Source organism: Anas platyrhynchos, chromosome 22, assembly GCF_047663525.1.
Source record: "Anas platyrhynchos isolate ZD024472 breed Pekin duck chromosome 22, IASCAAS_PekinDuck_T2T, whole genome shotgun sequence".
Lineage (NCBI taxonomy): Eukaryota > Metazoa > Chordata > Aves > Anseriformes > Anatidae > Anas > Anas platyrhynchos.
The window spans coordinates 4,275,299-4,292,162 of record NC_092608.1 but is presented as its reverse complement, the minus strand read 5'-3'; the positions used below and the strand labels follow the sequence as shown (position 1 = coordinate 4,292,162).

Below are 16,864 nucleotides of genomic sequence, written 5' to 3'. Positions count from 1 at the left end.
AACAACCAGTTTATTTTGTGATGAAGGAAGGAAACAGAAATAGCTTTTGGTGACTGTGTTCTTGCACAAAAGTTAGGTGTGAGCCTACCATCTCCTCTGTAGTTAATTTAAGGGGTACAAATGGTGGTATAAGGTTTTGAAGAAGCATATTCCTGTCCAGTTCGTGCAAAATGCTTAATTTAACTGAATTTATCTTATAATTAGTCAGGTTGACCCAAATACTTCAAAACTTGTTTGACTAATATTGCAATGGGAAAGCAGTAGTTAGGAATGCATTGAAATATTTATTTTTATCAAAGTGAATTAATTGGGTATTTATCAACAGAGCTAAGTGGGAGGTGGAACGGAGTGACTTGCCAGAGAAGGCAGTGCCTCTAATGGCTCCTTTTTCCATAGTTACTGACCAGGTCAAGCATTATAGCCTTGTGTTGCCTTGGACCCTATCTGATTTACTGTCATTTAGGTAGAGAGAGCATTGATCAAAAAAAAAAAAAAAAAAAAAGTACTCTGATTTGTGATTATTTCAGGAAGTTATCTGGTAATATAAATGTCTTAAATCCAAACCACAAACCACTTTGTCACTACCACTGTTTTACTGCAGATATTTGTTTGACATAGGAACAGCCTTTATAGTATATGGCTGGTGGTTAGGTTTCTTTCTCTTTTTTAGTGGGAGAGAAGTTTTAAGACTACCTTTAAGCATTATGAAGAGACAGTTTGGTGGTGGTTGTTTTTTTTCCCCTAAGGATTTATGAAAGTAAGAGACCACTGAGAGGAGGCAAAAGTAACCAATGCTAGAAATTTCTGTGATGCATAATGCTTAGGAAAGCACAATTTAGAGTCATCTGCTCAGATCAAATAACTAGCAGATTTTTTTCATCTATTTTTCTATTTATATTGTGTATAAACTAACACTGCTGTGGAAATCGAAATGGAGGAGTGGTGGTCTGAGCTAGCATCATTTGCTGTGTGGTTAGGATGCTGTCATTGCCAGTTGCCATTTCCCAGGTTATTAGACTGCAGGTTGTGCTGTCTGTGCCAAGTTAGCAGGAAAATTTATCAATAGAAACTTTCTAGACTCTTACTTGTATCTTTGGTTTGAGAAATTAATGTTTTTATAGACTTGAAATCAGAAGTTTCAGATCACTGGAAAGATTTTTTTTGAGGTCAGAAGCTAGGCTCCAGGACTTCCATTTCTGGTGGAAGGCTTGAAGTTAAACCCAGGTCAGGCCTCAGGACAAAATAACATGAACATCTTGTCCCAAACGGATTAAGTTAGTCTGGTATTCTGGGTAAAACAGCATTTTCTGCTGTGGAAATGTAAATACTTGATAACTTGCTGGCTCATAGCTATGAAACTGTTTTAGAGAGTGGAAAAAAAATTACGTAGTCATTGACTTTTTCTGAACAAAAGCCCTTTCATCATTTTTCTGAGCCTTATCTCTCATTCTGTTTCGTTGTGTTTAGAGCATTCTCTATGAAATTTTGTTTATGATATTAAGGGGCATCCATCTTGTTGCATTATCGTTATCGTCAGAGACAGAAGTGATGCTTCAAAACATGGGAGAGTTCAGTAAGTCAGAAGCCTTGGTCTTAAATCTTGTTTTGCACTCTAATTTATTTGATTCATGCTGGTTGACTCCCATTGGCTTCACTAGGAACTAAACCTCCTTAGGAGCCTTAAGAAAGGATTATTAGAAAACCTCAGTGCCTTGGAAGAACTGTCTTTCTGGCCTTTGTTTATGGCATTAGGTCTCATCTCACTTGCTTTGTACTCAGATTGAAAACAAGTTGCTGCTACTACTCCCAGTTGGTTTCCCTGTTTTTAAAAGGAGTCAACAAGTACAGCCAGAAGCGCTGGCTATACTGAGATGATATTTGCTCTATTTGTAAATTAGATTTCCTTTCAAGGAGTCAAGTTTATAAATATGACAACAGTTAGAAAGTGATTTCAGCTTCTGCACTATAACTAGCAACATTTAAGAGAATATGTATTAAATTTATGTTTACAGTTAAAGGCTTATGTTTTCTATTTTGGTGTTTGCATTTAGTTTAAAACATTTTGAATTTCATTTAAAAAATGAAGGCTTTTTTTTTGCCTCAATCCTATTTAGGCTATTTTGTGCTGGGATATTTTTTATTTTGCTGTTTTCCTTGCGAGGCTTTTATCCAAATTGGAATTTGGTCACTATATCTTCATTTTAAGATATTTGGTGCTCTGAATATTTCTTCTGCTGTAGCTGTGGGTAATAAAAATAAATAAGCAACTCGTTTCTCATCTGTCATTTACATGTTCTATTGTTTCAGGCTTTTAGCAAAATCTCCATGTGTCTTTGCCCAAATAAAATTGGATTTAAGCAACTGGTTCCATGTAGAACAGGAAACCCACTGCAAATGGTGATAAACCAGAGAATTTTCTCTAGGCAGAATATATTTTAATAAACCTGTTGAATTCTTACAGCCGTTAGTCTGAATGTAGTGTTTGGAGAATTAGTGCTAATTGTCCAAGCTTAAGCTATAAGCACTGATAGCTTAATTTACAAACATTACCTTGTGCTCCTGATATATGACAGTTGAGCTCCGAGAGCATAAATTACAAGGGCTCCTTAACTGTGGTAGAGAATCTGAGATAGCAATCTGGAACTGTGGAATGAATTTCAACCACCTGCATTTCCTGCATCTAAGCACCTTAGAGGTTAATGTTGGTGTATGCCCTTGCCCTTTACCCAGTCCCTCTCCTACTGCAGATTTATCCCTCTATATTTTGTTACAGCCTATAGTTTCTATGTCCCAGTAATAGAAATTGTAGTTCATCTTTAAAACCCATGCTATAGATTATAAAAAAATCCATAATATCAAGAAATTCAGTGTTTTAGCAGAACTTATGTTCAGTTTTATCTCATTGTTTGTAGCCGGTTACAAGATGACGATTTTTGGTAAAATCCTAGGTATGAGACCTACTTAAATAAGCAAAGAAAATAGATCTTTTCATTATCACTGATGTATTTCAAGTTGTTTATATGCAAGGTTAATCCTTACCCTTTTCTAACAGAAAATAGAGGCACGGCTCTGAATTGTCGGCTGGTGAGTGTAGGGCAGGAAGAGAACACACATAATCACACCATGCTACACCCTTTCTTATTAAACTTTGCTTTCAGGGTGGAGAAAGTATGTTTTACTGTGTACATCCTTTATTTCTTGGCTGAGCTATATTTTTCTCTGGTTATCTACCACATAAACTTTTTCTCATACTGATGTTGCTTGAAATTTCATCAGATCGGTGCTAACTTACAAATATTCAAGCTTTAGTGTTTTTATTGTCTCACCGAAAGGCATGTGTGTATTCTCTTACATCAAGAGGAAGACAGTCACACAGAAGAGGTACACTAATCAACATTTTGTCAGACCTTTAGGGCAGGAAAGAAGGACAATTTACTTAGGTCACTGAGTGCAATTTGTTCAAATTGTCAGAGAGTATCTTCGTGCGTTTCTGTATTGTTCATGAAGTCTCAAAGGTGAATTTTAAAAGTGAATATTTTATCTACTGTCATTTAAGCATCTAGCTATCAAAGTGTCTAATATCTCTTACTGAGTACATTCAATCTGTTTTATCTCTTAATTTTTACAAATTTGTTTTGATATACATCGTCTTGATCTATAAATATGTCGCACGGCTGAACAACACCATGTATTTGAAGTTGATATCCAGAAGAAAAAACTGTTGTCAGTGACAGCCCTTTCAGGTTGAGGTGTCTCTAAATCTGCAGTTACGTAGGTGCCAGATCCCATTTAAGTCAAATGAACTTCTGACCACTTGTAAGAAGATAACTGAAGTCCTCAGAAGGGACTGCGTTAAGTATATTTAACTTTAATGTGTTCACATCCAAATACCAGCACTGAGTTCAGTTGGATTAAAACTGTAGCTTTTTATTAAAGTCTAGCCCTGAATCCCAGTGTCCTGTCCAACACGTGCATTTACATTTATTAATTCTTTAAAGCAGCAGGAAAGGATTGCTGCTGGTTGATCTGATGGATTGCATTCTGCAGCATCAGCCCTTGCTCTTGGGGAAGCATCCTTTCTTTAGGATATATTCCATTTCTGCACAACAGTTGGCAGTTGTTTGAGTTGGTATTAATAAAAGCTGTTCTGTTCAGTTTCATGGGAAACTGAGCATACCCACCTAGAGTGGATGGTATTTTAAAAACCTGTGTTCAAAGCACACATACTTTGTCTTTCCTCCCACAGCTTAGCAGCAATTATCTTTAGATAAACCAGGTTGAGTTGAACAGGTGGCTGTGCTCACCTCGCAGATGCACGTTCGGTCATTGCCCAGTAGCAGCAAAGACTCTAGCATGAGCTTTACGACTCCTTTTGCTACTAGGAAAAAGAGCTATGCCTAGCTGTTTATAAAAATTCTTGGCTGCTAAAAACTAAATGGAAGGACAGGTTGCTGAAGATTGCTAGGGAAGCTTCCTCCACTTGACTACATTAAATGCTAGTTGGGATTTACAGCAGATTCCAGTTGAGGCTCTCCCAGATAGTGTGAATATTGTATTTCAAGGAAACCAGTGTAGTTTATCCTAGTTAAATGGCAAGAGATTAACAGCTCAGGCCACTTTGTTAGTGTCAAGCTTGGAACAGGCTGACTGCTTCAGTTTGCAGTTAGCAGTGTGGCTTTGGAAAACTTTTTCTGCAGATTCCAGGTATTTTGTATCGTTTACAGGGGAAAAAATGTGAAAGAATAGGTTTCAGTCTAGCATTTAATAGTATTTAAGCCAGCTGATATTATCCACAGTTGGTTCAAGGGAAGCAGAAACGTACTGCTCCTAAGCTTGGCCTTGTATTTCACATAACAGATTGAGAATTTCGTACAGTAGGTGGTTATGCTAGAGTCTGGAGATCACAAGTCCGGATAACGGGCCTTTCCCGGATACTCAGCAGTAAGTTTGGTTAGTGATTTAAAACCCAGTGATGTTTAGCCTTCATAAACACAAAGGGATTTCAGCTTTATGTTTTAAAATCCGGTGATGTTTTAGCCTTCCTAAACACAAAGGGTTTTAAGCTTTATGATTTTGTCTACGGCACAATAAAATGACATGACTTTGCTTTTAACTGGGCCTGTTGTTTGAAGGTTCACTAGACTTTGCAGATGCTTAGCATGCTCATCATAATTGTGTTCATATGTGGTTATGGTACTTTAAGCTTTTATAGAACTCCCTACCCTACTGTAATGGGATTTACCATAGCTTGCTAAATTAGGAGAGTTTTCTCAAAGCTTTAAAAAAAACAACCAGCAACTACATTTAGAAGCATTAGAATGGAGAAGCTTTTTTTTTTTTTTTCTGGCAGAAATCTGTTCTTGTATTTCATACTAGATCTTGTAAAGACTAAGCTGAGCAGATGAAAGGCCTCTGAAATGTTCAGTCAAGGTATAACTGCCGCAGGTACACGGACAAAAATACACAACTGCATCCTCCTTGTGCTTCTAACTGCTGTTGCTTTAGTAGTGATGCACTTATGGTTTAAACCAGATCCAAATTAGGAGACCTGTTTCAATTAGAGACACTTCTAACAGTTACTGGCGCCTTCCCTCAGAGGGAGGAATGATGTGTTGGTCCCTTTGAACACGATGAAGTTTGTTTTAAAACACCAAGTTCCTTGGAGGGTGCTGCAGCCGTGTACTTCTCTGGGTAAATAGAACAATGTGGCTGACATTTAGCTGGCTATTCGGTATGCTGAATATTGAAAGCATGCCCATGTGAGTGTATTGAGGCAATAAAGATAGTGTTGCCATATTGAGTAAAACCACACGGCGGTAATTAAACACTCTGCATTAAAATAGTTCATTGCAAATTCTCTCTTGCTGAATCATGATGTATGAAGAGGTTATATCCTGTCTATCAGTTTGTTGCTGCTAACCAGTAAAAGATGGCAGATGAAAGCATATTGGGAGAATGTTATGGCTTCCCATATGAGTTCTCTCCATCTAGGTTTAATCACTGGTTTAAGTGTCATTTTATCACCTTTTTTTTCTTCTTTAATTTCCCAGGATAAGCATATGACAGACATCTTGAATGCATTTTAGCATGTTGGAGAGGCAGGATTCAAAACTCTAGGTTAGCCTTGCATCCCTGCCTCTTTTGACAGTCTGCTTGTATAATTCTGCAGCAGGGTGAAATAGCAGGACTCGTCTGCACAGGAGTGTGCTAGTTGTCACATAGGCTCTGTGCAACAGTTTTTGAGGCATCCGAGTGAATGTTTTCCAAAGGGTCTAAGAGCTAGCTACATACAGCCTTCCAGAATTACATCTGAGCAATTAGTATTAATTCAATAAGCAAGAAGAGTACATGGTAGCCTAAGAGGTTTTAGGAAATGATAGATATACCTTGCCCCAAACAGTTTAGGTGGAACTGATGCATGTTAGGATCTCAGCATGAAGAGAGCTTAGACCAAGGGAAAAAATATTCAGCTGTCAAGAGGAAGTAGTTGTTACACCACATTTGCTGGTTCTATGGAATAAGAGCTGTATTTATCTTTAACGAGTATGCCATAAAGATAAATAACAACTAAGTCTTTCTCACATCGGATTGCCAAGTAGTAGATGGTAATCTAGTAGGTAACATATGATTTTGTCTTGCATCTTTCATGATGTTCTTGAAAAAACTATTTTGCAAGCTGACAGTGAAAGATACTGAGATTCTTTGCAGCAGAGGAAGACCAGTCATCTTAAACTCGCTCAGGCCATCAGAGGACTATAAGAGTCCTTTATGCAGAGTTGAAGAATGCTTTCATGGGTGCTGCTTTAGTGGAGCTTCCCCGTCTCCTAAAGCAACTACTGCACAGGTGGTATAAAAAGTAGTCTGTATTTTACTTAGGTTTCACGGCATTCTATTAGATATCAGAAAAGGCCTGTGTAAAAACTAGTTAAGTTTGATCTTTCTTCTATTTGTTCTCATAATATTTTTAAACACAAGAAAATAATCTGAAACTAGAGGAAGTGTTCACTGGTAATACCTGTACTCTGAAGGATAACCTACCAACTGGAGAGAAGCAGAGCTTAAACAAACCCACGTGGTTCCTGTTGGCCGGTCTATTTTGGTCTGGTGCTGAATGTGTGTTTTCTAGTGTTGTGTTGGCACTGATGACAGCAGCTCCCCATCACTGTTAAAAGGTTTTTGAATTGCACTTCAGGGGCATCTTAAATCCCATCGTAGTTAAAAGAGACTAATTTAGATTTTCGGAGTTAGTTTTGGAAAGCCTACAGGGACACTGATTTTTTTCTTAGCCAGGATTTTGTCCCAGATTTTTGAATTTAGTCAAATGTTGATTCAGATTTAGAGGAAGAAAAAATGAAGTAGGTATTGCAATGCCTTTTTAAGAAGACCTTAGTTTCAAAATTCTTAATCTTGTATTTTTTTAATTATTTTTTTTTCCTTTTAGTTAACAAGCACAAGCCATGGATTGAAACAACGTATCATGGTATAGTTACAGAAAATGACAACACAGTACTCTTGGACCCCCCCTTAATAGCTCTGGACAAGGATGCACCGCTGCGTTTTGCAGGTAAAGAATTCATCTGCTTTTTTTCTTTCTTTTTATTTCTTTATTTTTTTTTTAATAAGTGGAAATGCTTTCTTGATGGCAAATATTGTGTGTTACTATGTCTTCCCTAACAGCAGCATAATGTTTTTTAGTATTTAGACCCTAGAAATGTTTCTCCATGGACCAGAGTTTTATTTGATATTTACAGCTATATCCAAATATTCGATCTGGACAGTATATTTCAGGTATTCCATGTTCCTTTCAATTTCATGTTATATGTTAATTTTTCTGGATTTCTTTGCATAATGTCTAGCCTTTTCTTCCGTCCTCTGGATTCCACATTTCACAGCATTCAGTCTGGGAGTTCTAAAATAATAATTATTTTTTTTTTATTATTCTGAATAGAGTTCTTAGTTTTCCTGGTGGTTTTGATTTATGTCTTAAAAGATTGAGAAAACAATGAAAACAGTAATTAATAGAATTAAGATTGCATTTCCTCTCTGCAGTATTTGGGCTGAGAATTTCTGTAGAAATCCAGACTTTCTGTGCTCAGTTTGTGAAGCAGTTTGGGGTGTTTTAAAAAATGGACACTCTTCTACTCAAAGAATCACAAGTAGTTTGTAGCTTAGTCTGTGTCACAGAGCAGAGATGGTATAGGGAATATTATTTTCAACACTTTTTTTCTCTGAGAAATGTGAAGCTTCACTTATTTAATAATGGAATATATTTTATAGTTGAGGTTTCTTTAGCTATGAGATAGCGTTAGAAATCTGATCTCTATTTAATTTCGGGAGGAACTGTGGAGGGAAGCTTGGCTCTTTTGAAGTCGTCCTCAGTATCAGCTAGGAACCGTCTGAAGTTCCTGCATCTGGGAAGAGTTTGAATGCTTCATGACTAGTAAACATGAGATAGTCTTGCTGGTGTACAGAGTATCTTCCCAGATAATGGAGTTTTTCACCAGTGTGCTAGCATAATGCTTACCAATTATGAGATTTAAAAGTAAGCTGACTATTTATAGTAGTCCTGCAATTTTCTGTTAGGTTAGTGGGGTACAGCTGAGGAGGTCTTCTAGGTGCTGTACAGCTTCATGAGCGGAGCATCTCAGAACCATGAGAATTGCAGCCTAAATAGATGAAATTGATAATATGCATTCTTTTGCTCTGTTTTTCTTTGTTTCAGATCAGAGTGCTAAAGCACAGATAACACTGCATTTTTATAAAAGTCAGTGATGAATTCAGGTTTTCTATCTCCTGTGTGCCTTAGTGTTTTGGCACTGGGACTGTCTTAAAGGCAGGTTCTCCTCAACCAAAGAATATAAAGAAGGATGCATAAGCCATTTGCAAAATGCAGACTTACTATTTCACTTCTAACATCGGACTAGCAGCTGACTGTTCTCTTACATTTTCTGCAATAGGTTCTGCAGAATCTGCAGGTATCTAAATTAGGTGTAGCAGTTAACACGTGATTATGTTTTATACTTGCAGAAGCTTAGTTGGTTAAATACAATTTTAAAGGATTAGAATCCTAATAAAATGCCTAGAGGATGTGGCCTTAGCCATTTTTGGGAACATAGCTTAGATTAGCTTCAAGGAGGAAGCTACAGGAAAAGAGAGTGATTAAATTAAAAGCCATTTGAAATGTTCAGCATGCAAACTGCATTATGTGCTACAGTGGCATGGTAAGGTGGTCGCAGTTTCTTAAGGTGGCACTTGAAGTAACATTTTTGTTGCTTTATTTTAAGAATGTAATCATCTCCAAGCCTGCATTACAAATTCAGGAAGTTCAGACTTAATGGTAAACTTCTGAAATTTAAACTTTCACATGAGTTAGATAGACATGGGTGATACTGTTAAATGATCCTAACTGGAAATAAAACTATTGTCTATGAAAAAGTATTTCATCCCCAAATGAAGATGCTTGTGTTGGGATATCTCTCTTCTTACTTAAAAGATACTGTATAGAATCATTTGGATTGCATACCTGGTGATTGGGAGAACGTGAAATATTGAAACATCTCTTGCAGTTCAGTACTTTAAATGTAGGCACTAGTAGTTTGAAGTATTCAACAGATTGTGAAAGCAGCAATTTTATACGTCTTAGTGGATAGTGAAGTTTTCTTGAGTGTTGGATGTGATGAAGCTTTAAGAAAGTACTGGCAGAATATTCTCGAGTAGATTGTCAGATTTGCAGAGGAAAGACCCGTGTCAAAGCATCACTTTAAATGAGACTGCTTTTCTATTGTGTTGAACTAAATTGTATAAACCTGCTTTCATTTAATGAACATTTTTACCAACTGGAAGCTGGCCTTTAATATGAAAGTTTGCATAAACACTATATATTTTGTCTCAAAAATCAACAATTCTTCAGTGGTAGCAGAACAATGGATTCAAAATAGTCATCTTAAATTCTGAATATTGGACCTAAAAATTGTGCAGCTATTTCCATCTTGGTATGACACTGGATCTGAAGTGTGAATGACAATGTGCTGTGGGAATCTGTAAAAGTAACTGTCTGCCATAAAATGGAACAATACTTGAATCCCTCTTTGAGGATACCAAATGTGGGAGTGGTGTTGAATCAGCATTGCCAATTCTGGTTGGTGGTGCAGTAGCTGTGTCCTGGAACGGAGAATAGCATCGTTATTGTCCAGCAGCATCTATGTGGGTGTTTACGTGTGAGAAGCCCACTAGATTAGCGACAGAATGTTTTCACAGCAAAACAAAAAAACAAAGCATTTTCAGGATTAAGTGGCTGTTTCAGCCCCAAGCAGTATATTCCTATTGCAAATCAAATATATTCTTGCTTCAGAAGGTTATCTGTTTTAATTAGCTGTGCCTCCTAGCTGAGCTGGAAACACTTCTGAACTGCCTGCAGTTAAAATATTTTAGATAGTCTTTTGCTTTCCTTCAATTCTGAACGTGTCAAAACATCTTGAAAATAGTTCATTTAAGTGCTTTCAAGTACGTGAACTGTGGGGCAAGAAGAAGTGATGTCTTACTGCTTTGCTCCCTCTGCTGTGGGCAGGATCCTAAAATTCAAGTATGCAAAAATAAGTAAGGCTATGTAGAGGTCTATTTTTTGGATAACTTGTACGCTTTCACATCCAAAACAATACATTTTTAAAGACAGAATTTGAATGGAGTCATGTGAGGTTGCCTTGTGTATCTGAAACAGAGACCCTCTGGAATCAGTCTTTTGCGTCATGATTGTTATGGATCTGCTTGCAAACACAATGGCCATCCTAGTTCAAATGCAGTCATGCTGGAATTTGATCCAGCACGATCCATTTTTTGCTGAAAAATAAAACCACAACAACATTTTCTATTGTACCTTAGGGTAATTTATGTCTAAAATCAGTTTAATTTTTAAAACTCTTCTTGTGGATTTTCCATTTACTATGCAAAAATGAATGAATTTTAATTGCTTTTGAAACAAAGTAGTATATCTGCATGTCTTCACATAGTTGAATGTATTGTTAAGAGAGTATAAAAGAGGGTCTTGCTAGCAAAAGGTTTGAAATGTTTCCTTTGTGGAAGGAAACTTTCTTTATTTTTTTGATGCATCTGCAATAGGTTTTTAATTCTCCTGCCCCCTAAGAGAAAAACACCCCTCAGCCACAATATGTTAGTTTCCTCTTACTAATCTGGGATGCAAGAAGTATTTTTGAGGGGGCTAGGAATTTTTGAATTTAGAGCATGAATATGCATAGAGCTTTGAAAATAATCTTGCGGAATCTCAAATTGTTCTTCAAAAAATAAAACAAAATAATCCATCAAGCCTTTTGTCAGCCTCTCCCTGGAGGTGTGTTCACATGTGCCAGTGGGTGAGGGCTGATGCCATGTCTCTACGCTGTACTGCCAACCCTTGTTTGTTTAGGACACGGAGCTGTGCTGACATCCTGTCTGCAGCAGGCTAGTGTGAATGCAGTGCTCAGCTGGATGGTGGCTGTAAGGAAATGATATGTAGAGAAGATGAATGCCACTGTGTAATCACTGGATTTTGATCTTGTCACATCCAAGGAGTGATTCAACAAATCAAGGAGTGTTACCACAAATGTGGTGTACAGCCATATCTGTAAAATGAGATGATTTTACAACAGTAAGTACAGCTGAGTCAGAGCACTTGGAAATAAAGTTCTATCCCAGTTATGTGCTTCCAATATATCAAATAAAAAAACAACTTGCAGATCAATCTTCATTCTCTTTTAAGATTAGGAGAGGTAGAAATTTACTTCAGTAGTGAATCTCAACTTCAGGATTAAATGAGAAAAAGTGATGTATACACATATGACACAGCTTGAAACCTTAGGGAGCATATCTGCCACTAAATGCATTGTATGGGACTAAGCTTACTTAGTGGCAATGAAAAAAATTAACTGAAAAAAAAATCTATTCTATTTCTCTGCAATATAAATATATGAATTTCTTAACTGAGATGAAAATGAATATCATCCGTATATGGCAATATTCCTCTGTAAATTGTCCTATTTATCTTGAAACAGCTCTATAACAGCCTAATATCTTTTGGAGAAAAGAGGAGGAGCTTTCATTTTTGAAATATTTTATACTTCAGAGAACAAAACGACTCCTTTTTTGCTTTTTTTCATTGCAGAGATGTTTGAGGAAGGGAGTTTAAAAAGCCTGTTAGGTTTGTGTATTTACAGCACTTTTACCATAAGTAACGCTGTTAATAATAATGTGTGATAATAAAAGGGCTTTTTGTTAATCTTGTTAGTGTGAAGTGCAAAATACAATTGTATTGGGTCAGTTATTGTTCTGAGAAATACCTGGCAGGAATTGAGCTGTTGTACACCTTGAACAGAAGCTTTGCACTGTAAAAAGTGTCTGGAGACACATGGATTGGAGAGTTTATTTGATGTTTTATGCTTGAGAGCCAAAAATACAGTGCCTGGCAGCCAAAATAAAATCGGTGTTGGTGCCAGAGCTAAAGGTCACTTCGGATGGTTATGAAATGTCCAGTTTTCAGACAAGCTCCCCTTCTCCCAAATCGGTAATTGCTGCATTAACACACTCCTCCCTCTTCCTTCCTTTACCAGGCTTTCTGCTTTCATGTTCACTTGCATATATTTTTTTCAGTTGTCTTGGTGTTTCACACACGATGTGTAACTCTCAAGGTTAGAGTTACTGGAAAGGGGCAGGAGGTTCCTCGCAGTTGGATTGTCCTTTCTGACTGACCTGTGGTGTCAGCCATGGATTTAAGCAGTGTAAGATTTTCTTGAGTGATCCTATAGGCAAAACATATTCAAACACAGGGTTCTATTTATACCCTATGTAAAAATATACTGAAATAAATTACGTGGATGCCTCCAGAGGCAGTATATTTGGTGCATTAAAATAAAGAGCTGATTATAAATCCAGGGGTTACCTGAAGTGGGTTTCAGGAAGCACTTAATGAGAGCTATTTTAGAAACCAGCTCTTTTTGAAATGAAGGACTGCAAATCATGATACATTAGAAGGTATTTTTCCTTAATGATATTTTTACTTCAATATTAAACTGGAAATTTCCATTTTATGAAAAATACTTGCTTGTAATTTCAGTGCCTCATCTCTTTCTGAGGCCACTCAGGAACGGGGAATTGAGTAACTGTGCTACTGCAAGTTGTTGGAAAAATGTGAGAATTAACAAGAGATCTGTTTGAAGTGATTAAGAGTACAAGTCTGCTTTGTTATACTGCAATTAAGGTCAAAGATTACAGTAAACAGGAAAAATAAATGATACATCGGATGATACGTAAAAGGGAGTAGAATGGGGTTTTAACAAAATTATCATTTATAGGGGAGTGAACATGGTCACCTGTATTTTCATTAAAACTGTGAAGCTTTTCCAGGTGCCTAACACAGTCATCTAATACCATTTTAAAACTCAGTTGTATCTGAAATCTTCTTGTAAGGGTGGAAAATCCAGGACACTGTGGAAGCCTTTACTTTTCTGCAGCATTCATTATTTCAGTACTACAGTATTCAGTATTTCAGCAATAGAGTAAAATAGAAGTTGTTTGTTACTTGTTTAACATGGGAAAGAAGTCTGCTGCAAAGAAAATACGCAGATTCCTCCTAGCTGCTCAGATTTTCTTAAAGCTTTTATCATCATTAGGATCACAGTTTAATGTGTGTATTTTTAATTCTGAATTATGACAATACCATAAGTTTGATTTTGATGCAGAATTTAAACTTTCCAAATGCAAGGTGTTGTACAATACGGACTGATAAAACATTAGTTGAAAGTGCAAAAATCCCACAACTGTTTAAGTTTTTGTTTTGTTTGTTTTCTGGAACTCAAAACAGGAATACAAATTATTTTTAATTTCAGAAACATAGTGATTTCAGTATAATAGTTAAAAGCTTGTTTAAATTATGTAGCTTGTCCTCTTTAAATAGAAGAGTACCATTACATTCTGATGAAAATGCTGCTTTAAGGATAAATTTCCATCAACATGAAATTTTGAAAATTTCTTGTACCTACAATTTAACTACCTCACTTCAAATTTCTACAAATGACAACCTGGAGATAAAAGGTTAAATCATGTTTAACATAACTAAAACTCTAAAATTGTAACAGTTACAACAAATCACCATTGAATTTTTAAAATACAGTTTTTTTCCAAAGCTTTTCTGTGTAATGTGTGCATCTTTGCCTTTTCCTTATTTGCTCCCTTTCAGCCTTTCCTTTATTACTGACTTGGGTTTATCTTTTCTCCCTTTAGAGAGTTTTGAGGTGACAGTCACCAAAGAAGGTGATAAAGGGTTCTTTCTATCCCTTTTATTAATATTAACCCACTAACTTTGGTTATGAAATGGGGAATCAGCACTTAAACAGAAGATCCTGTCATGCTCTTTGTCCCATTTATTCTCCCAGTTTTTTTCTATGTTAAAATATTCCAATAAAAAATTGTTATGTAACCAAACCCTTGGTTAGAAATATCTGTAAATCAGACATCCATTTGAACCATTGGGGAATATTGTACGTTGTATGGACAATGAAGAAGTTGTTTGGGGGAAAATTAATATTTTCTGATGTTTTCACTGATAGCTTACTTCTTTGGGACATGTTAAGCTTTTTTCATATGCTTTGTAAAGTAATATATAGCTGCCAAAGCATCATAATACCTTCCCTGCAGTTTACTTCCTTCAGTACATATTTCAGTAGCTTAAAATCAGAATCAAATATATTTTTTAATAGTTTTAGACTTGCTACAAGTAGGAGTGCATTCTTGGTACTATGATACCACTGCAACTCTAATAGCAGCATGGTGTTTTATGTTGGTATAAGAAAATCACCTTCAAAACAAAACAAGTTCTATGACTACAAACACAACGTAGCTGATCAGAGTCTTCAGTGAGTGGCTTTTGCTAGCACAGCCAGGTCAGCAAAGGCTCCGTTAAAGCTCTGCCTCCTTACACGCTGGCAGATTGACCAACCCGTGCCAGCAAAGATGTTTCATAGTATACTCTTAGGCTTAGCCATGTTTTAAAATACTGTACTAGGGGCTTCTTTTTCAAGTTTGTTAGGATGAAGAGTTGGAATAGAAAGGAAAGCCGACCAAATCTTTCTTCCTGAGAGCTTCCTTGACTAACATATTTGGTCTGTTAGTAGATAGCTGTTGAAATGGATGCCTGAGAAGTTGGTATTTCTACCTTTCTCATTCAGTAGTTTATTTTGATTCCCTAATTTTAGCCAGGTACATTGCACAGGAAGACTTTGTTCATTGATCTGTTGACAGAATTTCTGTAATTATGGTGCTGAACCTGTACTTAAAGCTTTTTCATCCCTCGACTTGTAACTGTGCATTTTAACCTTTTGCTCTGGTCAAAATAAACAAGCTGCCCAGCTATTCCCAGTAGCTTGGCATAGAAGATATTACCAGTGGCCTTGGCTGTTTGCTCTCATAATATCTACTCTTACCCTAGAGCTATCTCAAGTACTCCTGTGAAATGCCTGTCTACATTTCTCTTTTTCTCTTTTGTACTCCTGCATGAATGGATGCAAAGTAAACAAGTTGCTTGGAAGGCAGACGTATGCTTCTTTTTACTAAAGTTCCCAGAAATCACGCATCTTAAAGCACAGTGCTCTTGCTTTGTCCACAGACCCTCACAAACCCTTGGCTGCAAACTATTTGGTCGTTCATTTAAAAAATGTGTAATACTTTTGACCGGTTCTAACCTCTGTTACTTTGAATCTGTAGGTGAGATTTGTGGATTTAAAATTCATGGGCAAAATGTCCCCTTTGAAGCAGTGGTAGTGGATAAATCCACTGGCGAGGGAATTATACGCTCCAAAGAAAAACTTGACTGTGAACTACAGAAGGACTACACATTCACCATACAGGCCTATGACTGTGGGAAGGGACCAGATGGAGCAAATGCAAAAAAATCCCACAAGTAAGTAAATCTGCGGTTGGCTGAGGGGAAGTTTGGTTTCAAGTGGTCGCCTGCTCACGGTGATTTATGGTCTGTGTGTTTAGAGTAAATGCAAACCAAGTGTTAATACTGGAAGATTTTCATATAATGGCAATATAAATAGCAGCAAAATGGAAATGAACTGTTTTGACAGCTCTTTATATTCTGGATGGTACTGCTTCACCCTTGATATCTCTAAATTTACATTACAAAATAGTGTGGAGTTAGAAGCAGGAAGACTGAAATAGTTAAATCTGGCTTGAGTTGATAAACAGACTTCATATTTGACACCAAGCATGGACATTGTTTCAGAATTCAGTTTATAAAACAAAGATTCAATAAGTCATATGTATTAACCTTGATGAAATGGAAAAGAATACATGTTATTGTCATTTCTAGACAGCTTCAGCCTAAAAAGCAAGATCAATAGCATATGGTTCATCTCTGCCTAGTTTAAAGAATGGAAACAAAGCAATCTTTATCTAAAGAAAAAACCACAATGTAAAATGCTTCCTAGAAAATAATTTGCAAATAACTGTAGCACCCTGGTGTAAACATCTGTAGAGCATGTGGAAGCTTACTGTTTGTGCTAAGCAAAGAAGGCCATGAGTAAGATGAGGACTAGTTTAACAGCAGTCATCTTGATGGCAAATGCAGTATTGTTACTCTATAGCTGTATGCTTCAAATAAGCAGCAGAAAGTTAACTTGTTACAGGTTACGCTCATGGAAAATAGGTATCCCTGTTAAATTTCTATTTGACATTCAATTTGACTTTTGAAGAAAGATCTCAAACAGAAAGATGGCAATAATAATTTTGGTTGGTTGGCTGGAATTATATTCTTTGCTCGGTTTGATACTGTGCAGTTCTTTCTCGTCACTGTAGAAATTAAATATATTGCTGT

General features: G+C 36.6%; 1 protein-coding gene across 4 annotated transcripts in view; it reads left to right on the top strand.

The window, feature by feature from the left end:
• Positions 1 to 16,864, top strand: part of CLSTN1 (calsyntenin 1) — a 38,320-nt gene that overhangs the window by 1,976 nt on the left and 19,480 nt on the right. For 2 of the 4 annotated variants that reach the window (XM_027443181.3, XM_027443178.2), the window contains exons 2-4: positions 7,442 to 7,564; positions 14,269 to 14,298; positions 15,748 to 15,943. In XM_027443181.3, coding sequence (XP_027298982.1) covers positions 7,442 to 7,564; positions 14,269 to 14,298; positions 15,748 to 15,943 — 349 coding nt within the window. The remainder of the gene's footprint in view (positions 1 to 7,441; positions 7,565 to 14,268; positions 14,299 to 15,747; positions 15,944 to 16,864) is intronic. The other 2 variants (XM_027443182.3, XM_027443179.3) reach the window with 1 other exon arrangement.